General features: G+C 45.7%; 1 protein-coding gene across 2 annotated transcripts in view; it reads left to right on the plus strand.

The window, feature by feature from the left end:
- The window catches only part of LOC119968768 (Down syndrome cell adhesion molecule homolog), a 658,909-nt gene that overhangs the window by 596,320 nt on the left and 34,662 nt on the right, over positions 1 to 27,927 (plus strand). For both annotated transcript variants that reach the window (XM_038801471.1, XM_038801472.1), the window contains 5 exons: positions 2,073 to 2,261; positions 8,983 to 9,273; positions 20,290 to 20,466; positions 21,064 to 21,094; positions 25,606 to 25,721. In XM_038801471.1, the coding sequence (XP_038657399.1) occupies positions 2,073 to 2,261; positions 8,983 to 9,273; positions 20,290 to 20,466; positions 21,064 to 21,094; positions 25,606 to 25,721 (804 nt within the window). The remainder of the gene's footprint in view (positions 1 to 2,072; positions 2,262 to 8,982; positions 9,274 to 20,289; positions 20,467 to 21,063; positions 21,095 to 25,605; positions 25,722 to 27,927) is intronic.

Genomic DNA, 27,927 nt, shown 5'->3' on the forward strand with positions numbered 1-27,927 from the left:
CTAAGGGCAATTTAGCATGGCCAATCAACCTAACCTGCACATCTTTGGACTGTGGGAGGAAACCGGAGCACCCGGAGGAAACCCACGCAGACACGGGGAGAACGTGCAGACTCCGCACAGACAGTGACCCAAGCCGGAATCAAACCTGGGACCCTGGAGCTGTGAAGCAATTGTGCTATCCACAATGCTACCGTGCTGGAAAGACTGGAACTAGGGGAGACAATTTAAAAATAAGGGTTTTATCATTTAAGGTGGGGATGAGGATTTTTTTTCGCTGAGATCATTGTGAGTCTGTGGAACTCTCTTACCCAGAGAGCACTGCAAGCAGGTTCAGTGAATACTTTTAAGGCAGAGGTAGATTCCTGATTGACAAGGGAGATACCGGGTACAAGGTATAGGAAGGAATGCGCATTTGAGACTAAAATAAGATTAGCTAAGTTCTTATTGAATGCTGGAGGGAGTAATGCCACAGAGTAACGGGCTACAGATATATGCCCATTAATTGAACGCATTTAAGCTCTTGACTTTGTTATGCTAATATCCTGGGCAGTTACATAGGAAGGGGAAAAAGAGACCTGAAATAATTTTTTTCCCTTCATATATCAAGTTACGGAAAATCTCTTGTGAAGTCTCTATATTATAAAAAAAGGATATATAAGCAGTTGGGAAGGTGCAAAGATGATTCATAAGGCTGATAACTGAGATGATATATTTATCTGAAAAGGTTGGAGCTCTCGCCTGAGAACAGAGAAGGCTGAGTGAGGGGTGACGTGACAGTGGTCTCAAAGATAATGAAGGGGCTCGATATGGTCGATGTAGGGAAGATATTTCCACTAATCTGGATATCAAATCTAGTCATAAGTATATTGTAGTCATCAAAAAATCCAACAGAGAATGCAGGAGAAATATCTTCACTCAAAGAGGGGTAGGGACGCAGAACTCCGTACCACATGGAGTAGCGGAAGTGAGTAGCGGGGTTGCACTTAAGGGGAAGCTGTTAAAATATCTTACGGGGAAAGGAATAGCAGAATGTGCTGATACAATAGGTGAAGAGAGATGGGAGAAGGCTAATGTGGAACATAAACGTTGTCATAGACCAATTGGGTCAAACAGCCTTAATGCTGAAGATTCTAAGTGAGTCTATGTCACGTGGCATTAGGATTCTACCAAATTTAGTAAAATAATGTATCTTTAACAGTGCACACTGGAGGAAAATAAATCTGTAAAACCAATAGTTGCCTTTAAGATAAGACAATAAGACGTAGGAACAGAAGTAGGCAATTTGGCCCATTAAGTCTGTTCTGTAATTCAATGAGATCCTGACTGATCTGAAATGAACATCCTCATTTGACTTTCCCACCTCATCCCTATAATCCTTGATTCCTTTTTTGATTAAAAATATTTTTTTTTTATTAAGATGGGGCTAATACTGCCTCCTAGTGGTAAGCATTGCATAGCCAAGTTGTAAGTGGAGGTCAGGGTGTACATGGTTGGCAGCTCACAAATGATGGCAGCTCATGCCATGTGGGTTAGTCCGTGGCAGGTTTTAGGATTGGCCAATGAGCCGAGGTTGACCAGGGCTATTAATCTTGCTGAGCAGCTCCCCTGTGACACTGCGACCTGGGCCATCAGGGCACAAGAATGAAATGATGAGCAGGGACACTCTGACAGGCGGAAGATTAATCTGCTCATCAGAATTACTTCTGCGGCCTCCAGTGATCTTGCCTGCCTGCGAGCAATTTGATTATCTCCGAATGAATACAGTTACGGTCATTGACGCAGCGTCCTCCTGTTACCAGACACAATTTCTCAGCCCAATCTGTCGAGCGGAACTCCATTATTGTGCAATAGGATGGGACCAGAAGAAAAGCCTGTCATGTTAAGGTTGGGACATCCGAGAGCTAATTGCTATATCATTGTAAAGGGACCAGGAAACCTTCAGCCGTTTTTCACATTACACCTTGGTGACAGAGATTGATCTATTAATGAGTGCAATTACTTTTTCATTTCCTGTAAGCAAACGCCTTGATTTACTGACTCTGTGTATATGTGTGTGATGCCTCCCCTTTAAGGTTACATCCTGCAGTACTCAGAGGACAACAGTGAGCAGTGGGGCAGCTTTCCCATCAGCCCCAGCGAACGTTCGTACCGCCTGGAGAACCTGAAATGTGGGACGTGGTACAAGTTCACTTTGACGGCACAGAATGGAGTGGGACCCGGCCGCATCAGCGAAATAATTGAGGCCAAGACCCACGGGAAAGGTACTTTCTGCTTTTACACAATGGGAAGAAAATAGATTACTGATCCTGGGTCAGCCTTGGTGCTTGTTAAAATAGGATGCTGCTCCTCCGTAGCCTAGCAGCTGAAAAGCTCCGCACTTCTCCGATGTGGGCCTCTTGCACCTTCGCATCATCTAACACTTCACCATTGGCACCACACCTTCAGTAGCCGAGGTTCTAAGTTCTGGAATTCCTTCCAAATCTCTGAGTCTCTCAACCTCTCTCTCCTCTTTTCAGACATACCTCTTGCCAAGCATTTAGTCAGCTGTAAATACGGCGACATGGTGGCACAGTGGTTAGAACTACTACCTCACAGCTCCAGGGTCCCAGGTTCATCACTGTCTGTGTGGAGTCTGCACGTTCTCCCCCTGTCTGCGTGGGTTTCCTCCAGGTGCTCCGGTTTCCTCCCACGGTCCAAAGATGCGCAGATTAGGTGGATTGGCCATGCTAAATAACCCTTAGTGTCTGAAAGGTTTGGTCGGGTTACTGGGTTACGGGGACAGTGGGTAAGCCTGGGCTTAAGTAGGGTGCTCTTTCCAATGGCTGGTGCAGACCCAATGGGCCAAATGGCCTCCTTCTGTACTGTAAATTCTAAATGTGATACCTCCTCGCATGGCACAGCGTCAAATTTTGTGTGAGAATGCTGCTGTGCAGAGCCTTGGGACGTTTCAGCAATAAAGGTGCTACAGGAATTCAAGTTGTTGTTGCCTCTGGAGGAGAACAAATGATTCAGGATTTCCTGCTCTTGGTACCTCGGCTTGTAAATGGATAGGACTGGCTCAGGCTGGAGCCCTGTGCTGTCAAATAAGCTGCCAGGACTCATCTGGATCGGCACATGAAGAACAATAGCTTGGATAGGGTATCAGAGGGCAGCCGATACTCATGAACTTGTCGGTTACCTCAGTTGCCTGGGCAGCTGGTCCGTGATGCAGAGCGAGGCCACCCTCATACACAATGATATCATCCTGTGCATGAATGTGCCACCCACCATGCGTCCCAAAGTCGACCGATTTTGATGCCTCCGGTGCTGGCCACCCTCGTCCATAATAGTTAACACCATCATTTCTTTCCATCTTTGTTATCACAAGTAGGCTTACATTAACGCTGCAATTAAGTTACTGTAGAAGCTCCTAGTCGCCACACTCTGGCGCCTGTACGGGTACACAGAGGGAGAATTCAGAATGTCCTATTCACCTCACAGAACATATTTTGGGACTTGTGGGAGGAAACCAGAACACCCGGAGGAAACCCACGCAGACACGGGGAGAACGTGCAAACTCCACGCAGACAGTGATCCGAGCTGGGAATCGAACCTGGGACGCTGGAGCTGTGAAGCAACAGAGTTACCCACTGTGCTGCAGTGCCTAGAATTCCTACAGTGCAGAAGGAGACCTTTCAGCCCATCAAGTCAGCACCATTCCTCCGGAAGAGCACCCGACACAGGGCCCATTCCCCAACCAACCCCGCCCTATCCTTGTAACCTAGCCTGCACATCTTTGAACTGTGGGAGGAATTCGGAGCACCCGGAGGAAATACACACAGACACAAGGAAAATGTGCAAACTCCACACAGACAGTGACCTAAGGCTGGAATCGAACCCGGGTCCCTGTCACTGTGAGGCAACAGTGCTAACTACTGTGTCTCCTGACAGCAAATTGTGCAAGGTGTTATGACACCCTGGGCCCCACTTGACCCGGAGCCGCAATACAATTGAAATAATTCTTAGAAAATACGCCAAGTCTATGGTCTTTGACTGTCCAATAACTACAGTCACCGGGTTTATAAATTTAAACACAATTAATTTTTATTCACACCGAAAACTATAATTAAATAGGCAGCAAATACAACTGGTTAACCATTATTTAATTCCTAACCCCCCCCCCCCCCGCCCCAGCCCGTAACTTGCCCCATCCTCTATACACACACACAGAAGACAGACAAACACAGAGGCGAAAGAGGGGTGGAAAAAAAAGAATAATGCGAAAAGTAAAAGGATAAAAGTCTCTGTTTCAGCTGGACATCTTCCAGTTCGATGATTTTAATCTAGGCGTTCAGTTGGTGTTCTTGCTTTCAATCTGGAATGGTTTTCACTGTAAAGTAACTGCATTCTCAGAAACAGCAGGAAACCTTTTTGGATAAAGAGAGAGAGAAACTCACAGCTTCTTCTCTCAGCATCCAGGAGCGCCTCTTCTCTTCCTGGGTCCTCTGAAAACCCCCACATGGCTGAACCCTGTTTCCGGGCAGGATACGGTCCTGAGTCAATCCATTGGCAATCAGCCAACCAATCGAAACAAACCCCTCCAGGTGCCAGAAAGTCTGAGTTCAAATGGTCAAAAGCTAAATCTTCATAGCACAGTGTACTATTTTGCAACTTTTGAGCTCCTCGCTTCCTCTGTCGACTTAAATGTACATGTCCATTAAAGTTGCATTTCTTGCCAGTTGTCTCCTTCCTATTTTGGCGAGAAAGTATTTCTGGGCTCCATCTTGGATGAAAGGTATTTGAGTTTTGGGATTTTTTTCCCCATTCACCTTCTCAGCACCACATGACATGCCCGTCGCAAAGGTGGGTGTGAGGCCCACTCTCAGCTTCCTCCAATGTTGCTCAACAGTCAGCTGTTAGTACAGAGGCCTGAGTGAAAGGCCCGAAGTACTGTGAAGGTCCTCCCAGTTTATATATACTGTAGCAACATCGACAAGAGAAGGCGTAACTCCTGGAGGTGTTGTGTAAATGATTAAAAGCGGGAGTTCATCTCTTAATGTAACATGATATATCATTTCAAAAACGCATCCAGAAGGATGTTGTATTGGAGGCAGGGCTGCCAATCATTTTGTAACCCTTTAGGCTCTGGCCAAGGCAATCAACAACCTGGATGTTAAAATAGGATTCGTGCAGGGTTACAAAATCAGTGAACTTGTAAAAGAAATGGAAATTGATAATCAGCTGCCTTTCTAACACACATTAGTCAAAGCTCCTGCACGATTCTGCAGATGGGGATTCTGCAGAGCTCTGTAAGAGGTGGAGTCTCCATACTGTACCTTAACAAGTGGTAGGACTCAGCCCATCACCTGGTGATGGACGTTCTCAGTCCTCAGCTGGTAGATAGCCTACTGAGTGCAGAATTAATGCTTTCAGCACAGTAGCAGGCCATTTGGCCCATCATATCCATGCTGGCTCTCCGGGAGGGCAACTCACCCAACCCAACTCCCCAGCTTTAACCCTGCAATTCCTTCTCTTTGGATAATTATCCAACTCCATTTTGAAAGTCACGATTGAATCTGTCCCCACCACGTTGTTGTCAGGCAGTACTTTCCAGATCTTAACCACGTGCTGTGGAAAAAAAAAAAAAAATGTTCCTCAAGTTGCCGTTGGTTCTTTTGCCATTCAACTTAAACCAATGACCTGAGGCTCCTGGTTAATGCAAACAGTTTGTTAGGGCGGCATGGTGACGCAGTGGTTAACACTACTGCCTCATGGCACCGAGGATCCAGGTTCAATCCCAGCCCCGGGTCACTGTCCGTGTGGAGTTTGCACATGCACCCCGTGTCTGCGTGGATCTCACCCCCACAACCCAAAGATGTGTAGGGTAGGTGAATTCACCACGCTAAATTACCCCTTAATTGGAAAAAGAATGAATTGGTTACTCTAAATTAAAACAAAAACTCTGCCTAGACCCTGTTGTGTCACCGCCGCCTGGACAAATACAAACAAAGTTGAAGACGGGTGTGGAGGGTGAAGACAATGGAGTTAATTTTTTTTTGCTACACATACCACTCACTGTGCAGACTCAACTAACATGGCTGCCGCGTCATGTGACATGACCTCACTTTGTGTGATGACATAATTATTTACATAATCGTATATTTTTAATGTGTACACTTTACACACTAGCAAGCACACTATCACAATGGATCACTCATGATTTTGGAAACCTCTATCAAATGGTTGGTGGGTGGAGTACCCAGTGAAGTAAGTGTACTGGCTGCCTTATTGGTGCAGCTGGAGTACCACCTTGCAGCTCAATGCCAGGAGCCGCTGGAAGAAAATGAAACGGTGAAGAACATTTTAGGCTCTGTTATACAGGGGGCCGATGGAGGAATGTAAGATATTTTCTAAAGGGTTGGTGGAGCAGCCCCCCCCCCCCCACCCTCCCTGTAACCATCAGCTGTCAGCACAGCTCCCAGCCTCCACTGGAAGCGAGGGGCTAAGATCCAATCCTTCTGGGGTACAATCCTGGAGGATTATCAATCCTGCACGATTGCCCCGGGATCTCCAGGATTTAAATCGTCAGGACACAGTAGAGAGCAGGCCGGAATATTCATACCGGCGGGGGGGGGGGGGTGGAGGACAGGAGGAATGCTACTTGCCTGCCAGTCAAGAACCAGCCAATCAGAGAATGAAGAGGCTGCTCACTTTCTGACTGGTGCGCGAAGGCGGGGAAAGGCGATGGCGGACATGTCGGGCATCCAATGGCGAGGGTGTAGGCCAACATCGTTATCGGCAGGAGGTCATGTCCAGCAGCCACCAGGAGCAGAACCACCCACTGTTGGCAATGCTACCCAAGTGTCATGGGCATCTGCATGGCCAACCTAACCAAATGAAAGGACCTTCCCTTATGTTCACCTAATCTAACAGAAATCCCTGAAATGTAGATTTTCATCTCTTTGATTTCCTTTGAATTTTATTCAGTCCCTGCTCCACGCACACAATATAATGGTAACTTATCTTCTGATTCTATCCACATACACCGTCACCCCCCCTCCATTTTTTGGGATGAATCCCTGCTGCAACCTGTTACTGCTCTGATCTAATAATTATCTTTCCTGTTGTTTTCTCTGACCTCGGAGCGAAGCCCTCATTTGGCAAGCACACTCCTGGCTGAGAGAAACTCCCTTCTAAAGTGCCCTGAGGATTTGCCTATTTACAGTAATGAGATCTCAAGGAGCATGTAGCTCTACATGAATAGTTCCTTCTGCAATGCATCATATGTATACTTACAAAGCAGCCCATCATGGTAATCTACCGCCAGTAAATCTGCTAGTATGATACAAAAAATGCTTTTTGAGATGCCATTAAATTTCAGAAATAAATTATGACAATGGTGTGTGGGGCTGTAGCACAGGTCTCCCCACCTGAGTGTTCTCCAGAACGTTTTAGATAGATGTGTTGCAATGTTACTGGATCAAGTCACTAACCATGGTCGCTTGAGAAGTTTGAATATTTAAAAAATCTGGAACTAAAAAGCCAGTTTCAGTAAAATAGGCCTTGCATCTGTCAGATAGTCACAAAAGTCCAACTTTAACCTCCTTCAGAGAAGGGCGGCAGGGTGGTTAGCACTGCTGCCTCACAGCATCAGAGACCCGGGTTCAATTCCGGCCTTGGGTGTCTGTGTGGAGTCTGCGCGTTCTCCCAGTGTCTGCGTGGGCTTCCTCCGGGTGCTCCGGTTTTCTCCCACAGTCGAAAGATGTGCAGGTTAGGTGGATTGGACATGCCAAATAGCCCCTTAGTGTCCAAAGGTTTGGGTGAGGTTATGGGGGATAGAGGGGGAGCATGGGCTTAGGTAGGGCGCTCTTTCGGAGAGTCGGTGCAGACCTGCTGGGCCGAATGGCCTCCTTCTGCACTGTAGGGATTCTGTTCAAAGTAAAGCTTCTCACAGTCTGGGGGTTGATGTTGCTTCAGTTCCATGTCATGGTTGACACTGTAGTGCCCTCCACAGTGACCTGGAAAGCCTAGTTTCTCGAGACAGGCAACAAACATCAGTATTGTAGGGTTACCAACTGGGATTAAAAATATTCCTGGAGGTTTCTTCACACGAATTGCCCCAGCGAGCTCCTGTCACAAGTTGGCTGATGTTCATCCACCACCAATCGGAAAGCAAAAGGATTCATTACCCATTCGCACCTGACAGTCAGCCAAAACCCTTTTTTTCTCCAGTTTTCAACATTTTTATATCTGAGCAATGTTGGGGGAAAAAAAGAAAACAAAGTTTCTTTAATGTCCCGATGATTTTTCTCCAGGGTTGCACAGAGCAGTGGCCTGGAGATTCACCTTCAAATCCTGGAGACTCCAGGTCAACCCGGGAAGGTAGGGAACCCAATAGCCTTGTCAGCAATCCCAAGAATGAATCTCATCGAAATGCCGGGCTGTGTTTCAGCCATGAACTGCCCCAATTAAGTGACGACCTGCAAGACCCGAGTGGAGTCCCTGATCCACAAGTTCTGAGCTGTTACTGTAATAGTCTGTTGCCTGTGCAACTCACATAACCATTCGTCAGAGTTGACCTTCAAGAACCTGTCCTCAGGCTGTCGTAGAACGGAGACAAAGAGTGGAAAGGCATCGGCTTCAGGTTTGATTGGTTTCACAGGAGTCCTTATAAGAGGTGATTCACGATCAGTGAAGCAGAAACTGAAAACGTGTGGGTTTATACGAAAGGAAGTTTCACTCCAATCACTGATGAACCCTTTCCTGAATACTTGGCCCTTTTGTAATATATGACAGTATGTGTATGAACCAAAATGATACAGGAAGACTGAGCGCCCAGGGCCAGAGGGTTCCTATGTATCCACATGCATACTAAACGTTTGTGAATTGGTTTTTAATGGAATGTCGAACTTGCTCGACAAGGAAAGGACAATTATTACTCCCTCAATCGGTTAGAAAGAATCTGTCGATATTAATTAGCAGACGCATGTTCCTCCTTTGCAGAGCCGCAGTTTGCGAAGGAACAGGAACTGTTTTTCAGCATCAACACCACAAGAATCAAGCTCAATCTCATCGGCTGGATTGACGGTGGCTGTCCCATCACATTGTTCACTCTGGAGTACCGGCCGTTTGGGAGGACAACCTGGACCACAGCGCAGCGGACAACCCTGTCCAAGTCGTACATCCTGTACGACCTGCAGGAGGCCACGTGGTACGAGCTGCAAATGAAGGTGTGCAACAGCGCCGGCTGCGCGGAGACGCAGACGGAATTCGCAACGCTCAACAACGATGGGAGTGAGTACCCAGAGACAACTTTAGGATATCCTGTCGCACCGGGGGAGGGGCGGTGGGGAACCCTAATCTTGAACGTCGGTCTGATCAGAAGTAAGAAACGACTGTTCACGATACATGTGGTAAACAGTTACACACGTTCACATGATGGAGATGGGATTTGGGGAACAAATTATGCTCATCTGTCCTTTAGGTCAATTCCCTCGCTCTGCACTCCCAATCCACGCTAAAATATTGAAAATTGGTTATTCCCTGAAATTTAAGACATCCTCTTAATAATAATAATAATCCCTATTGTCACAAGTAGGCTTACATTAACACTGCAAGGCAGTTACTAAGGCACAAATAATCTCTCCTGGAAGGATTACATATATATTAATTATAAGACCACAAGATATAGGAACAGAATTAGGGATCAGGCCATTCAGCCCATCGAGTCCGCTCCGCCATTGAATCATGGCTGATATGTTTCTCATCCCCATTCTCCTGCCTTCTCCCCGTAACCCCTGATCTACTTATTAATCAAGAACCTAACTATCTCTGTCTTAAAGACGCTCAGTGATTTGGCCTCCGCAGTCTTCTGCGGCACAGATTCACCACCCTCTGGCTGAAGAAATTGCTCCTCTTCTCAGTTTTAAACAATTGTCCCTTCAGGGCTGTGTCCTCTGGCTCTAGTTTTTCTGACAGGTGGAAACATCCTCTCCATGTCCACTCTACCTCGGCCTCTCAGTTTCAATTAGATCCCCCCTCATCCTTCTAAACTCCAACGAGTACAGCCCCAGAGTCCTGAACCATTCCTCATACGACAAGTTCTTCAATCCAGGGATCATTCTTGTGAACCTCCTCTGGACCCTTTCCAAAACCAGCACATCCTTCCTTAGATAAGGGACCCAAAACTGCTCACAATATTCTATATGGGGTCCGACCAGAGCCTCACACAGCCTCAGCAGTACATCCTTGCTATTGTATCTCAGCTCGTGTATTCTGAAACAAAAGAGATCAGTCCAACCTCCAGGGAGTTCTACTGCTTTGCTAACCCCAGATCCATTCCATTAATTTATGAATCGAAGTTGCTCTACGACACACATTGAACCCATTTGGCACCCCATTCAATAATAATGAACTTAGGCTCCAAGACCCATTGAGGAATTGACTGTCACAGAGATCCACAGAACAAAGCAGCAGCTGGACTGGCACCCCATCCACAAACCTTCACTCCCTCCACCACTGACGCACTATAGCAGCCGTGTGCACCACCTAAAAGATGCATGGAAGAATCTCACCAATGCGCCACAGGTAGCACCTTCCAAACCCACAACTGCTACTATTTAGAAGGACAAGGGCAGCAGATACGTGGGAATACCAACACCTGGAAGTTCTCTCCAAGTCACTCACCATCCTGACTTGGAAATATATCACCGTTCCTTCACTGTCAATGGGCCAAAATCCTGGAATTCCCCACCCAAACAGCAGAGTGGGTGTACCTACACCACATGGACTTGCAGCAGTTCAAGAAGGCACCTCTGCTCAACGCAAATTGGGGATGGGCAATAAATACGGGCCTAGCCAGTGACACCCATGTCCCATGAATGAATTAAAAATTGGGGAGGGTGTTGAGAACTTAAAGAAACTTGTGCATATTCTTTGTGAAAGTTTCCAGTGTGCCACATGCTAATCATCAGGATTAAGTACAACAGACACAGAGCAGCTTTAACCCTCTGCATCCAACACAAAGTCACAGAGTTTTGTCCCAAACTTAGGACTGCCTCACGGATTTGTTCCACCAACAATGGGAGACAGCAGCGTCTGATTGCTTCTGACAAGCTGCAGCCTCACCTTCCAATCGAAAGGGGCTGCATTTGGCATCAGGGGCAACAGATAAAGAAAGGTTTCAAGCCAATAACATGCTGATTGCTGTGCAGCCATTTTCAATTCATCACACGCAATCAGTTACACAAAGACTTTGCTTTCTGTACTTGACTCTGGAGAAGGAGAAATGGTAAGGTCAATTCCCCTCCCTGCTCAAAGCCTAAAACAACCTTCAAATTTATTAACAGCCATGAAGAAATCTATTTCAACTGCAAAGTTCATTATTGAGCATTGTGACAAAGTCACCAATAAGTAAAATTGTAGCTAAATGGGACTTGACATTTGACATGGAAGCAGAGAACAGGGACCGGGTTTGTTTTTGTGTCAGAAGCTAACGTTAAGTGGGAAACTGATTAAAGTTAACGTAGTCACGGATGAACCTTTAATTGGAATAGAAGCAGGTTTCCTGTCCACTTGGAGCCATCCAGGGCAGGAATGGAGACAACGCAGGATGTGGGGCGCATATGGACACTGGGGTGGATAGATCTGCTGAGTGTGTCAAGGCTTTCTAGTGTGGCCATAGTGAAGGGGTGTCACAGAGGGGCAGGAGAGCAGGCACCCGGCGCCGGGCATCCCATAATATACCCAACAAAATCTATCAAACTCAATTTTCAAATTTTTCACATTGACTCACATTGCACATTGATATTTGAGGAAGGTTATCATAGGTTTTAGGTCCATGGGGCAAAGTTTAGAGGAGATGTGCGAGGCAGGTTTTTTTTACACAGAGGCTGGTGAGTGCCTGGAACGCGTTGCCATGGGAGGTTGTGGAAGCAGCTACATTAACGGTGTTCAAAAGGCATCTTGACGAATACATGGCTAGGATGGGTATAGATAAAAACCTGCCTCGCACATCTCCTCTAAACTTTGCCCCATGGACCTTAAACCTATGATAACCTTCCTCAAATAGCACTGGGTCAATGTGAAAATTTTAAAACTCAGTTTGATAGATTTTGTTGGCTATAGAGGGATACGGCACCAGGAAGTGCTGAGGGTTTTGACCAAGGGTGGTATCATGACCGGTACAGGCTTGAAGGGCCGAAGGGTCTGTTCCTGTGCTGTATTGTTCTTTGTTTGTTCTTTGTTATGGGCTCAAGCCCTTGGTGCACACGACAATAAACAAATCCAATTCAATCCAAAGCCTCCACTTTGGACAGCAATGGAAATGAGAGGCCTAGTACCACGCCCAGTGTGATATTCTCTTCCATTGCGTAAGTAGTGTGACTCCCACTGCCTCCATTGCATCTAACTGCTTATCCTAATAAGGAGTTGTGAGTCAAGCTAACAACCTGCCCATGTAGTAAAGGGACTTCATGATGGAAATAAGCTAGAACTGCTGGGTGTAAAACTGCTGGGTGTCAAACTGGTGGAAGGAATATGGGTTGCCTCATGTGTTGTTAGGCATGAAAGGGAAATATTTATTATAATATCTAAACTGTTTTGGAATCCAGCCAGTGTACTCTCTTACAACAGTGCTTTTTCTTATTTGTGAACGATCATTTTTATTATTACTAGAAGCCTTGGCAGTAGCACTGATGTTGACACGGATTTTTCACTCCATGGGACCAGCAATCTGTTCCTTTTGGCACTGCATAAACATTGAATTTGAATGTATTCCCATTGTCGTAGAAGTGCAGTAACGTCAAAAATGTGAAGACGCACTTGGAGTGAAAGGAGACTATCCAGATTTGCCATGTGAACTTCAGTGTAGGGAGCAGTTCTTTGCCCGAAGGCAGGTCCAACCCACTGCACCGTGACCTCCACCGCAGGTAGGGCAAGGAGGCAAGTCCTAAATGAGCGAATCCCTCGAGCGAGAAGGGAAATGGAACCCAGTGCTGCTGGCATCAAACTGGTCCACACCGGTCATCCAGCCAACAGAGGCCTTTCAAAACCATTTTCTCTACAGAATGGAATTTCACCCCATCCCCTTACACCAACTGAGTATGCACTGGCTTAAATATTCATGGAGTACTCAAAACTCTGCTAATGCGTCATTCTCGACCACCGATGTTTTATTCCTTTATTTCAGGTGCGTGGGAGATACTTTTCCGACCCTAATTCAGCATTATTCTTTTTGCTTGCCAATATTGGTTCACGCTCCCTCTCAGCTGTGCTAATATGCTGCTTTTCACCCCATTTCACCCGTGTGTTGCCCAATTATGTATTTTCATTTATTTTCATGTACTTAATGATCTGTTGAGCTGCTCGCAGAAAGAATACTTTCACTGTACCTCATATTTCGCCCTCAGTGTCTAACAGGAGCTTCAGTTGCCTCACTGACACTGTACGCTTCTTGACATCTGGTAGGGGTTGCGGTAGGGTGGGGTTGGCGGGGGGGGGGACCAGATTTTGAGAGCCCCACCCCTTCTCTATGTGGGAACATATTTGTTCTGAGCCTGCGCTATCTCCTGCTCGACTGTCTCCAACTGCTCTGAATGTTGACCTGACCGAAAAATGAAGTACAGCTCATCGATTCACATCGGGTCTTTGTATCTATGCAGTCCATTTTCACAGCAAGGTTGAAGAAGTGTGAAAGATAAGAATGTCTGGTTCGGGTTACGGCAGGGTTCTGTTGTTACATTCTGAGTCATGCTACCATACACTGAGATACAGGACAGTGTGAGTCAATCTCCATTAAAGTTAGATGCTTATAGGAGTGATTGACACCACCGAACCTGAGAAGTTATCATCATCAGGAGATGGCCGTGTCAAGCATAAAATACCCGGTGCAAGGCAACAACAAATTCGAGGTAAATTAAAGGTCTTTGGCTCATTTTCTACATGCTCCACATGTTGCATTTATTAAAATGCAAGTGTCAAATGCAGTAGATCGGCAGGAAAACTCTTCTATTTTATCGACATTCCCCACAGGAAGTTAAGGATTCAAACTCAGCTTTCCAAGTCCATTCAACGGCAAGATTCCTTTAATCCATACCCAGAAATTAAATACTGTTAATTAGCCTGTGTTACTATGGTGACTAGAAATGAAACAAAACAATCTTAAATGCCAGTGCACTTACAACGCTCCTTAGACACTGAACATAAGTTTTGCACTTGAGGATATGGTTTAATTTAGCCGAGAAATGATTAAGCCCCATTCATCTCAGATTATTACATATTTCAGACACCCTGGTCCATATCACAGGTCTGTCTTCATTTTTAAGAATATTTTAAAATATTAAGTAACGTGAAATATGAAACTGCGATTTAAAAAATATGTTAGAAAGGTATTGTCAGTGCTTTATCACCGCAAACATTCATAACTGACCTCCCCATATGTAATCTAAAAGTTCCTGAATTCTCAAAGATCATTGGGTTATAACCATGCCTTGCTTGGTAATGAAAAATGCGAGTTATGTTTTCCATTGACACCAATGTTCTTTTGCCATCATTCATTTTGTACTAGCATCCATATAACGTAATGATCTTTAATCCAACGTTTGTGTGGGGTGAGGAACAAATGTACATGCTGGTGAGAAGAATGAGACAGATTAGTCTGCTTTACAGGACTGTCACAATAAGTGAGAGAATAATGACTTTAACGTTGCCAGAATGGATTCTGCCTAAAAGTCTAGGCTGATACAGCAGTGCTGAAGTGCTATGAAATGAAATGAAATGAAAATCGCTTATTGTCACAAGTAGGCTTCAAATGAAGTTACTGTGAAAAGCTCCTAGTCGCCACATTCCAGCGCCTGTTCGGGGAGGCTGGTACGGGAATTGAACCGTGCTGCTGGCCTGCCTTGGTCTGCTTTAAAAGCCAGCGATTTAGCCCAGTGTGCCCTTCTATCATATTGGACGTGCTGTCCTGTGAATGAAATGCTTAACCCAAAGATGTGGAGATGCCGGCGTTGGACTGGGGTGAGCACAGTAAGAAGTCTTACAACACCAGGTTAAAGTCCAACAGGTTTGTTTCAAACATGAGCTTTCGGAGCGCAGCTCCTTCCTCTCCATTCACCTGAGGAAGGAGCAGAGCTCCGAAAGCTCATGTTTGAAAGAAACCTGTTGGACTTTAACCTGGTGTTGTAAGACTTCTTACTGTGCTAACCCAAAGAGGCATCCACCTGCACATGTGACTGGAGCCTCAGAGCACTATGTTGGATAGAGCAGGAGGGAAATTCCTCCAGTCCCATAATCTACACTCGGGATCAGGGTTGAAGGGCTTGAGGATTGATCACATAGAAATATAGAAGGTAAGAGCAGGAGGAGGCCATTTGACCCTTCCCTTTGAGCCTGCTCTGCCATTCATTATGGTCAGATCTGATCATCCAATTAAATAGCCGAATCCTGATTTCCCCCCCATCCTTTGATCCCCATTGCCCTAAGTGCTATATCTATCTGCTTCTTGATTTTGACCTCAGCTACTTCCTATGGTAACGAACTCCACAGGCCGACCAGTCTCTGGGTGGAGGTTTTTTCCTCATCTCTGTCTTAAATGGTCTACCCCATATCCTCAGACTGTGACCCCTGGTTCTGGACACATCCACCACAGGGAACATCCTTCCTCCATCTACCCTGTCTGATCCTGTTTAAATTTTATAGGTTTCTATGAGATCCCCCCTCATTCTTCTGAACTCCAGCGAATATAATCCGAACCGATTCAGTCTCTCCTCATACGTCAGCCATGAATGCCTTCAAGCTTGGAACCCCTGTTAAAGTCATGGGATTGGTGAAATTTCTCCCTTGGACATCTCCCAGTGTCCTTGCTGTCATTCCTCCTCCAATCATACAACTGAAAAAGAAACAAATCAACCGTATCTCTTTGCACTGTGTTGATCACTGTTGGTATAGAATTTATCTTGAATACATATCATCAGGGGAACATGACAGAGGAATAAATGTAGTTCCGTCGTTAAATTCTGATCATGGTTTATCCCTGTCCTAATTCCATCTACTCACCTTGGTTCCAAAACCCTTCCGCCCCCTAACACAACTTTAGCCAGTTCAGTCTTGAGATTTTCTGTGGACCCATACTGAACATATCCTTGTAAGAAGTCTTACAACACCAGGTTAAAGTCCAACAGGTTTGTTTCAAACACAAGCTTTTGTAGCACTGCTCCTTCCTCAGGTGAATGAAACATATATATAGACAAATTCAGAGATGCCAGACAATGCTTAGAATGCGAGCATTTGCAGGTAAACATATCCTTGTGACAGAGAGAGTTCCACATTTCCATTAGTTAAGAAATGCTTCCAGACATCACCTCGGAATGACCTACTTTTAATGTTTAGGTTAATACTGCTTCGTTCTGTACTATCCAACCCCACACCCCATTGCGTGAAGTGCTTTGATATAGAGAAATACAGCACAGAACAGGCCCTTCGGCTCACGATGTGGTGCTGAACTTTTGTCCTAGGTTAATCATAGATCATAGAATTTTGGACACTAAGGGCAATTTTTCATGGCCAATCCACCCAACCTGCACATCTTTGGACTGTGGGAGGAAACCGGAGCACTCGGAGGAAACCCACGCACACACGGGGAGGATGTGCAGACTCCACACAGACAGTGACCCAAGCCGAAATCGAACCTGGGACCCTGGAGCTGTGAAGCAATTGTGCTATCCACAATGCTACCGTGCTGCCCTTAAGAACAAATTCATCTACACTCCATTATTCTACCATAATCCATGTACCTATCCAATAGCCGCTTGAAGGTCCCCAACGTTTCTGACTCAACTCCTTCCACAGGCAGTGCATTCCATGCTCCCACTACTCTCTGGGTAAAGAACCTACCTCTGACATCCCCCCTATATCTTCCACCATTTACCTTAAATTTATGTTCCCTTGTAATGGTTTGTTCCACCCGGGGAAAAAGTCTCTGACTGTCTACTCCATCTATACCCCTGATCATCTTATAAACCTCTATCAAGTCGCCCCTCATCCTTCTCCGTTCTAATGAGAAAAGGCCTAGCACCCTCAACCTTTCCTCGTAAGACCTACTCTCCATTCCAGGCAACATCCTGGTAAATCTCCTTTGCACCTTTTCCAAAGCTTCCACATCCTTGCTAAAATGAGGCGACCAGAACTGCACACAGTACTCCAAATGTGGCCTGACCAAGGTTTTGTGCAGCTGCATCATCACTTCACGGCTCTTAAATTCAATCCCTCTGCTAATGACGCTAGCACACTATAGGCTTTCTTCACAGCTCTATCCACTTGGGTGGCAATTTTCAAAGATCTATGAACATAGACCCCAAGATCTCTCTGCTCCTCTACATTGCCAAGAACCCTACCGTTAACCCTGTATTCCGTATTCATATTTGTCCTTCCAAAATGGACAACCTCACACTTGTCAGGGTTAAACTCCATCTGCCACTTCTCAGCCCAGCTCTTTATCCTATCTATGTCACTTTGCAGCCGACAACAGCCCTCCTCACTATCCACAACTCCACCAATCTTCGTATCATCTGCAAATTTACTGACCCACCCTTCAACTCCCTCATCCAAGTCATTAATGAAAATTACAAACAGCAGAGGACCCACAACTGATCCCTGCGGTACGCCACTGGTAACTGGGTTCCAGGCTGAATATTTGCCAACCACCACCACTCTCTGACTTCTATCGGTTAGCCAGTTCGTTATCCAACTGGCCAAATTTCCCACTATCCCATGCCTCCTTACTTTCTGCATAAGTCTACCATGAGGAACCTTATCAAATGCCTTACTAAAATCCATGTACACTACATCCACTGCTTTACCTTCATCCACATGCTTGGTCACCTCCTCAAAGAAGTCAATAAGACTTGTAAGGCAAGACCTATCCCTCACAAATCCGTGCTGACTATCCCTAATCAAGCAGTGTCTTTCCAGATGCTCAGAAATCCTATCCCTCAGTACCCTTTCCACTACTTTGCCTACCACCGAAGTAAGACTAACTGGTCTGTAATTCCCAGGGTTATCCCTATTCCCTTTTTTGAACAGGGGCACAACATTCGCCACTCTCCAATCCCCTGGTACCACCCCTGTTGACAGTGAGGACGAAAAGATCATTGCCAACGGCTCTGCAATTTCATTTCTTGCTTCCCATAGAATCCTTGGATATATCCCGTCAGGCCTGGGAGACTTGGGAGTTTTTCAAAATGCCCAACACATCTTTCTTCCTAACAAGTATCTCCTCGAGCTTACCAGTCTGTTTCACACTGTCCTCTCCAACAATATGGTCCCTCTCGTTTGTAAATACTGAAAAAAAGTACTCGTTCAAGACCTCTCCTATCTCTTCAGACTCAATACACAATCCCCCGCTACTGTCCTTGATCGGACCCACCCTCGCTCTAGTCATTCTCATATTTCTCACATATGTGTAAAAGGCCTTGGGGTTTTCCTTGATCCTACCCGCCAAAGATTTTTCATGCCCTCTCTTAGCTCTCCTAATCCCTTTCTTCAGTTCCCTCCTGGCTATCTTGTATCCCTCCAGCGCCCTGTCTGAACCTTGTTTCCTCAGCCTTACATAAGTCTCCTTCTTCCTCTTAACAAGACATTCAACCTCTCTTGTCAACCATGGTTCCCTCACTCGACCATCTCTTCCCTGCCTGACAGGGACATACATATCAAAGACACACAGAACCTGTTCCTTGAACAAGTTCCACATTTCACTTGTGTCCTTCCCTGACAGCCTATGTTCCCAACTTATGCACTTCAATTCTTGTCTGACAGCATTGTATTTACCCTTCCCCCAATTGTAAACCTTGCCCTGTTGCACGCACCTATCCCTCTCCATAACTAAAGTGAAAGTCACAGAATTGTGGTCATTACCTCCAAAATGCTCCCCCACTAACAAATCTATCACTTGCCCTGGTTCATTACCAAGTACCAAATCCAATATGGCCTCCCCTCTGGTCGGACAATCTACATACTGTGTTAGAAACACTTCCTGGACACAGTGCACAAACACCACCCCATCCAAACTATTTGATCTAAAGAGTTTCCACTCAATATTTGGGAAGCTGAAGTCACCCATGACTACTACCATGTGACTTCTGCACCTTTCCAAAATCTGTTTCCCAATCTGTTCCTCCACATCTCTGCTGCTATTGGGGGCCTATAGAAAACTCCCAACAAGGTGACTGCTCCTTTCCTATTTCTTACTTCAACCCATATTACCTCAGTAGGCAGATCCTCCTTGAACTGCCTTTCTGTAGCTGTTATACTATCTCTAATTAACAATGCCACCCCCCCAACTCTTTTAGCATCCTCCCTAATCTTGTTGAAACATCTATAACCAGGAACCTCCAACACCCATTTCTGCCCCTCTTCTATCCAAGTTTCTGTGATGGCCGCCACATCGTAGTCCCAAGTACCGATTCATGCCTTAAGTTCACCCACCTTATTCCCGATGCTTCTTGCGTTGAAGTATACACACTTCAACCCATCTCCTTGCCTGCAAGTACTCTCCTTTGTCAGTGTTACCTTCCCCACTGCGTGACTACACGCTTTGGCGTCCTGAATATCGGCTTCCTTAGTTGCTGGACTACACATCCTGTTAACAGGGTGGTGCGATTCTGAGTATGTGGAATTATTGACGATCAGAAATTGCTATTTTTTAAATGAAAACCTTGGGTGGGATTCTGTAAAAATGGGGCTATGTCCCCACATAGCGAGTCCGCGCATGCGCGGAACGGCCAGCGTGATCTCGTGTATGCGCAGAACGTCCAGCGTATTTCCACGCATGCGCGGGGTTTCCCTTCTCCACGGTGGTCCCCAGGCAATATCACGGAGCCGTACAGGGGCCCAGCGCTGAGTAAAGTAGGCCCCCACGGAACCAGCCCGCCCGCCGATCGGTAGGCCCCGATTGCGAGCCAGGCCACTGTGGAGGCCCCCCCCCCCCGGCCCCCCCAGGGTCAGATACCCCCCTCCAGGATGACCCCTGCACACTTACTTTCCAGGTCTCACCGTGTGTGAGGTCAGTAATCCACACCGGCGAGACTGGGCAAAACTTGTCGGCCACTCGGCCCATCGGGTCCCGGAGCATCGCCGGTGGGGCCGCTGTCAACGGACCCTGACCGTCATGGCGGCGATCCTTCCAGTGCCCGAAAAACAGTGCCGGAGAATAGGGAGGCCGGCGAGGGGGCGCGAGCGGGTCGGAGAATCCTGCCCTTATCTTATAACACAATGCCACAATGGATAAATAATATTGTGTCTTTAACTACACAGGTACGATCCCACCACTGATTAAATCAGTGGTCCAGACCGAGGAGGGAATAGCAACCAACGAGGAACTGAAGATGCTGGTGACCATCTCCTGCATCCTGCTAGCTGCCCTGCTCCTGTTTGCTCTGCTTCTGGTTGTACGAAGACGACGGAGGGAGCAGCGCCTGAAAAGACTGAGGGGTTAGAAACATTTAAAAAGGCTCATGGAATAATTTGCACCCCGTCCCCCACTCAAAAGTTGAAGATGTCACCATCCTTGACTTCTTCTATCTTATTAGGATAGTTATGTGTTTTTCGTTGCCAAGTTAAGCTGTCATGTAGTATAACATTAGGGCAGCACGGTAACACAGTGGTTAGCACAATTGTGTCACAGCTCCAGGGTCCCAGGTTCGATTCCAGACGTGGGTCACTGTCTGTGCTGAGTCTGCACGTTCTCCCTGTGTTTGCGTTGGTTTCCTCCGGGTCCTCCAGTTTCCTCCCACAGTCCAAAGATGTGCAGGTTAAGTGGATTGGCTAAATTGCCCCTGGTGTCCAAAAGAAAGGTTAGTGGAGTTACTGTGTTACGGTGATAGGTGGGGCTGTGGGCTTGAGTGGGTGTTCTTTCCAAGGGCCGGTGCAGACTCAATGGGCCAAATGGCCTCCTTCTGCACTGTAAATTCACTGATATGATTCAATGAACACCGCCACCACTATACCAGGTCAAGGTTATTATTTTGATAACCTTATTAAAATAAGGTTGGAGACAGGCACGCTAACAAATATCTTCTTTTCTTCCAGATGCTAAAAGCCTGGCTGAGATGCTAATGAGGTAATGCACTGTAATTTTTCAATATTTGCTGCATATCTTGTCAAAATGATGTGGAGATTCCGGCGTTGGACTGGGGTAAGCACAGTAAGAAGTCTTACAACACCAGGTTAAAGTCCAAAAGGTTTGTTTCAAACACGAGCTTTCGGAGCACTGCTCCTTCCTCAGGTCTGAGGAAGGAGCAGTGCATAGAAAGCTTGTGTTGGAAACAAACCTGTTGGACTTTAACCTGGTGTTGTAAGACTTCTTACCTATCTTGTCAAAGGTCACTCCTGTTCTCGCCTGAGTTTTTTTTGCCAGTGTTTAGAAGAAGTATCAGTGGAATGGGGGGCAGTTTCAAAGTGTTGTCTGAATGGGGTTCAGAGCAGTGGAATAGTCACTAAACTGTGGGTGAGAAGAAAATCTTCATTCTTTCATGGGATTTGGGCCTCACTGGCTAGGCCAGCGTTTGTTGCTCATCCCTTTTTACCCATGAGAGGGTGCTGGTGAGTCACCTTTCTGAACCACTGCAATCCACATGGTGTAGATACAGCGCTGATGGGGAGGGAGTCCCAGGATGTTGCCCCGGTGACAGTGAAGGAATGGCGGTATCCTTCCCAGTCAGGGTGGTGAGTGGCTTGGAGGGGAACTTGCAGGTGGTGGGGTTCCCGTGCGTCTGCTGCCCCTTGACCTTCTAGGTGGCAGCAGTAGCTGGTTCGGAAGGTGTACATTATTGTGGGTGAATTCAATGCAAAATCCGGCACAGAAAGATAAATTAAAAAAGGGTAAGAAAGATTGATGAACAGAGAGGGACAGAAGGTACAAAAGAAAGGTTTAAAAAATGAATATCTAACAGCAATTAAACATTGAAGAAATGAAACCCCACTTGGTGCCAGAGAGGTTCAATGGCAAGTAATAGGCTTTTATTTAGTGCATTGTTAAAAGTATCTCTGATGGCTAATCTCTGAGGTTTATTTACATATACACATAACGCCAATGGCTCCTTGTATCACTTCAGGCCAGCTCTGACTTTCTGTGGTGAGTTTAATTTGTACCTACAACCGCTTGATGCTGCTCGCTGCATTTTGATGGTGTGCAGTGAGGTGCCATTTCTTGGGAATCTAACAGCCTCGCCATGCATTCTGGATAGCGACCTTAATGTTTCTGTGTTTAACCATACCCCAGCCCGAGGTCCCTGTCGAAATTGTGCATCCATAATAGCACATGCTATGAGCCTCATTGTTAGCTTGACAGCAAACTGCAGGTGAATATTCAGTGAATCGAGAATGTTAAAATATCTTGGAAGCAATTGTTCTGTTCATATTTGTTTAAAGATTACTATGTCCTGTGGCCACGCATGTTTTGAATACACAGTTAAAGATGAGGTAATGTTGAGCGTTTGTAGATAATGTAAACTAAACCCTTCCTTTAATTGAAAGAGCCTGCCATGAATTAAACCCCTCTAGTTTCCACATATAGCAAACACCTTCCAACTGAAAGAATGTTACTGATGTGAATCATTCAGCTGAATAGTTTGCGCCTCACTGCCAAGCCTCACTTTGTTTTCTTTGCCGATTCTGTTTCGTATATCATCCTATTGCAGTGGAATCGCATTCCTGTGTTTTCTGAGACTTAGGGTCAGGTTTTCGCAAAGTAGGGATGACCCCGCAGGCCTTATAAAATGGCAGGCGGGACATGGATGCTGAAGTCCTGCCCCCATTTCCAACAGACCTTATTTTTGCTGGGGGCAGCTGGGGGCTGGGCATCATTCACCGACACGGGAAACCCGAGCTCAACCCGGCCATTTGCACTCAGTGCTGCGATTCATACCTGGCTGTTCCGAAAGCCTTAATCTGCAGCGTGGGAGTCGCAAATTGAGGTATGAGATGTAAACACTCTTGAAGGACGGAGAAGGTCTGTATAATTTTCAAGCTCTGCGTTTTAAAAAAATAAACAGGGTTCAGGGGTCACTGTGAGGTACAAAACAACTGAATCACTTTGTTGTACCAACCAACTGGTGCCAGTTAGAAAAATGGTAGCATGTGTTCATGTAGTTTCAATACAGTTCTTTGTTGACATTATTGTGGCTGCTATTATGTCATTATGAATGTTTGGCTAATTTTCAAAAGCTACAACTGACTTCGCAGGGGTTCTGAAATTACTGTTTGATTGACAGCTTAAAGAGGTGACTAAAAGATTAGTTTTCATTGATGTTGGGTCTAAGTAGAAATATGTATGTTTTCATGAGAGATTGATCGCTTGAGAAATTTAAAAGCTTTGAACGAGTTTTATGAATGGGAGTTTTTTCATCATCAAGTGTGAGACAGCGGTGAGCATTACTGCCTCATAGCGTCAGGGACCTGGGTTCAATTCAGGCCTCAGGTGACTATGTGGATTTTGTACGTTCTCCACGTGTATGCGTGGGTTTCCTCCAGGTGCTCCGGTTTCCTCCCACGGTCCAAAGATGTGCAGGTTAGGTGAATTGGCCATAATAAATTTCCCCTTCGTATCCATAAGGTTAGGTGGGGTTACAGGGATAGGGCAGGGGCGTCGGCCTAAGTAGGATGCCTTGCCAGAAGTTGGTGCAGACTCAATGGGCTGAATGGCCTCCTTCTGCACTGTAGGGATTCTATGATATATTAGTTTGTGAGAATTTTTTTTCCATCTCCTCATGGCTCCTGAAGTCTGTCCATGGAAGATGTTGGATGATTGATTATGGTTGTGGCATGGAGGATATGAGGGACCATGGTGGGAGAGGGGAGAGCTGAGTTGGCATGGAGATGGCATAGGAAGGAATGTAGAGCTTTCGAGGTTTCGGACACGGAGGTGGCCTGGAGATATGAAGGACCATAACAGGTGAATGGGGAGTGGAGTGTGAGAGCTTGAAGGGCCTCATAGCTTCTTAAACAATTCAGACCAAGTCCCAGAGAACCAAGATGGGCCTTCTAATCAGCTCACCCCGGCACCAACCCAGCCTCATGGCCGCCTACACTCTGCTTCCAGGGTTGGCAGGCTTGACTAGATCCTGCCCCAAAACCATCGGAGCAAAGATTGTATAGCGGAGAAACACTTTACCAAGATGGTTCTGGCGAGTCAGGACATTTCGCAACTTGAGGTACCCACCCCAGTAATGAAAATCCAGTCCTTAGGCTCAAATTCAAATATATACAGCTAGAGTGCTGTTTACAATTTCTAGTCTCCTTATCTGAGAATGGATAAATTCGCCTTCAAGACCATAAGATGTAGGAGCAGAAGTAGACCATTCGGCCCATCAAATCTACTCCACCATTCAATGAGATCATCACTGATCTGATCTACATACAGTGTAGAAGGAGGCCATTTGGCCCATCGAGTCTGCACCAACCCACCTAAGCACTCACTTCCACTATCCCTGTAACCCAATAACCCCTCCTAACATTTTTGGTCACTAAGGGCAATTTATCATGGCCAATCCACCTAACCAGCACGTCTTTGGACTGTGGGAGGAAACTGGAGCAACCAGAGGAAACCCACGCAGACATGGGGAGAACGTGCAGACTCCGCACAGACAGTGACCCAGTGAGGAATCGAACCTGGGACCCTGGCGCTGTGAAGACACAGTGCTATCCACTTGTGCTACCGTGTGCTATCATCAACTCCACTTTCCCGCCTTATCCCCATAACCTTTGATTCCCTTTCTGATTAAAAATCTGCCGATCTCAGCCTTGAACATGCCGAACGACCCAACCTCTACAGCTCTCTGAGGTAGAGTATTCTACAGGTGCACTACCCTCTGAGAAAATAAATTCCTCCTCATCCGCGACCCCTAACCCTGCGTTGATGACCTCTGGTTCTAGACTGTCCCACAAAGGGAAGCATCCTCTCAGCATCAACCCTGTCAAGTCGCCTGAGAATCCTATATGTCTCAATAAGGTCACCTCTTATTCTTCTAAACTCCAGCTAAAGGGCACGTGAGGCTCATTGGGTTGATTCCTGGAATGAGAGAGCAGTCCTATAAAGAGAGATTGAGTAGAATAGGCCAATATTCTCGAGAGTTTAGAGGAACATGAAGTGATCTCATTGAAACATAAGACATTCTTAAAGGGCTTGAAAGGGTTTCCCTAGCTGAGAGGCTGGTCAGTCTAGAACTAGGGGTCATTGTGTCAGGATAAGGGAATAGGGAAAGTGTTTGGAATTGATGGAGACATTCAGCTGTGATACTGAATATCAGAGATGGACTCAAAAGGCCATATATGGGCCCCATCATTTCTTATGTCCTTGTGGTTCAACTGAGGGGAAGGACTTTTCTTGATCTCTGACCTGTTAATGAGTTCAGGCGATGACACCCAAGCTCCTATTGGGCCATAATTCCATCCCACAAACCACCTGTTGCTTCACATGACTGACCACAAAGGTGGCCTGGATGTCAGTGGCCTGTTTATCCTATAAAGAAGTTTGTAAAAATGAAATAATGAAATAATTGCTGGCAGACACCAGAACTCTTCTGAAGGCGCAGATATTAAATAACGTGTATTTTCCTTTCTGTCTCTTTCAAGTAAAAACACAAGGACATCCGATACCATGAATAAGCAGCAGCAGACGCTGAGAATGCACATTGATATCCCTCGAGCTCAGCTTCTGATAGAAGAGAGAGATACGATGGAAACAATTGGTGAGGAAATCACCCTCCCAACACTCCCCAATCACGTACTCTGCACGTTCTTATTTCCGTCTTTCATCCGTTATTCACTCCATTTATTTTTTGACCATTAGCCAGGATGTAGCAGCAATTTTCCCAATGGTTTGAGGGACAACAACATGTTTCCTCACTAATTTTGAGAGACTTGGAGAGAACGCAGAGACTTGCCAGAATCAGACCAGGAATGAGGGACTCAATATTGTGGAGAGTCTAGAGAAGCAGATGTTGTTGTCCTTAGCGCAGTAGGGGTTATGAGGAGATTTAATATCGACATTCAAAATGATAAAGGGTCTTGATAGAGCAATTAGGGAGAGAGCTTTTTTAGTGATGGGAGGGTCAGCAACTAAATACCAAGGATTTAAGATAGCCCGGAAAATAAATACAGGGAAGATGAGAATTTTAATTGTGCAGCAATTGGGTATGATCTGGAATTCACAATCTGAAAGGATGGTGGGAGTAGATTCGTGAGATCATTTGAGCCAGAGGAGAAGACCATTCAGCCTATGGAGTCTGGGCCAGATTCAATAGTAACTTTAAAGCGGGAATTGGACATATGACTTAAAAGGGAAACATTTGCAGGGCTATGGGGAAGGAGGAGTGGGGCTAATTGTAGAGCTTTTTGAAAGAACAGTGGGCGAAAAGGCCACCTCCCATGCTGTATGATTCTCTGTCCTGTGCTTATACATTTGTGTGCACAACACTTGATTTTGTTTTGTAGATTTGTTTGGTTCCAAGGCACTGACAACTCTTCAGTAGTTTATTCAAATGGTCAGTCCTCATCAATGATATTAAACAACGAGCATTGCCATCATAACCTTTGATGGAACCATCAATTCATCAGACACGTGCTTTCAGATATGAACAGTGGTTTTAATCTACTTACTACAGAGCCAGCCTGTTATCCGTTGATGAACTCTCGGTGAACTGCAGGCTGACTCTGGACAAGGGTATTTATACAGCAGCACAAGGGGGAGGAGTTGTGGGCGGAGCCAAGGGTGGAGCCCTGTACAAACTCCAGAGCATTCCCAGAGCTACTCCCTCTAGTGGTCGGATAACACTACTGCGCGTACAAAGATACAGTGTGAATTACCAAGTTACATTCACCACAACCTTTCACAAAACATATTAAAACCACTGTGTCTTCCCTCAATCCATACATACATATACATCCCCTCTGGCATCATCACATAGTGTTCATAATACATCAACATTCTTAGACTGTCAACTTCTTCTATTATAAAATTCCAATGTGAACTTATATAAGGAAATGAAATGAAAATCGCTCATAGTAGGCTTCAAATAAGTTACTGTGAAAAGCCCCTAGTCGCCACATTCCCACGCCTGTTCGGGGAGGCTGGTACAGGAATTGAACCGTGCTGCTGGCCTGCCTTGGTCTGCTTTAAAAGCCAGTGATTTATCCCAGTGTGCTAAACCAGCCCCTAATGGAAAGTGCCAATGCAATTTTGTCACTCTGTAGTATTATGGGCCAGGATTAGAGAACCCCAAAGGGTATCATGGAGTTCACCTGACCCACAACTTTTAATAGATTGTGGTATAGGGAGCACACGGCCCACTCTACAGGTGTGGTACAGCAGAAATGGAAAAGTATTTTTTAAAGCAAGACAATATTTATTCTATGAACTTAAGTTAACCTGTTTAAAACATACAGTGAACATCTTAGCAACCATCAATTCAAATACAACCCCCCAAAGAATACAACACTAAGTAATCCTTACTTTCCTTTTAACATCCATAAGACTTAAAAAAAAAACCTTTTAACAGAAGCACATCAGGTTTAAATTCACCACGGAGAACAGTTATAACTCTGAATTCACCAAATGATCAAGAGATAGTCTTTACATGGCAGAGAGAACAACATTACACATTCTCTGGCTGACTGCAGCTCCAACACTGAAATGAAACCAAACACAGACACACCCAAGCTTTTCTCAAAGTGAAACTAAAAGCTGACAGACAGCCCAGCTCCACCCACACTCTGACATCACTGCAGTAATAAACACCCATTTCTTAAAGGTACACCCACTGCAGTTATTCCATAAAAACACTCATTTCTTAAAGGTACTCTCACATGACTGTAGCTACACTCACCTACCAGTGGTGTCGCTGTAGCATCACATTCAGCTTCTCTGCTGGTAGTGTAGAGAGGTTCTCTCTAACT

The sequence above is a fragment of the Scyliorhinus canicula genome, chromosome 7, assembly GCF_902713615.1.
Source record: "Scyliorhinus canicula chromosome 7, sScyCan1.1, whole genome shotgun sequence".
Lineage (NCBI taxonomy): Eukaryota > Metazoa > Chordata > Chondrichthyes > Carcharhiniformes > Scyliorhinidae > Scyliorhinus > Scyliorhinus canicula.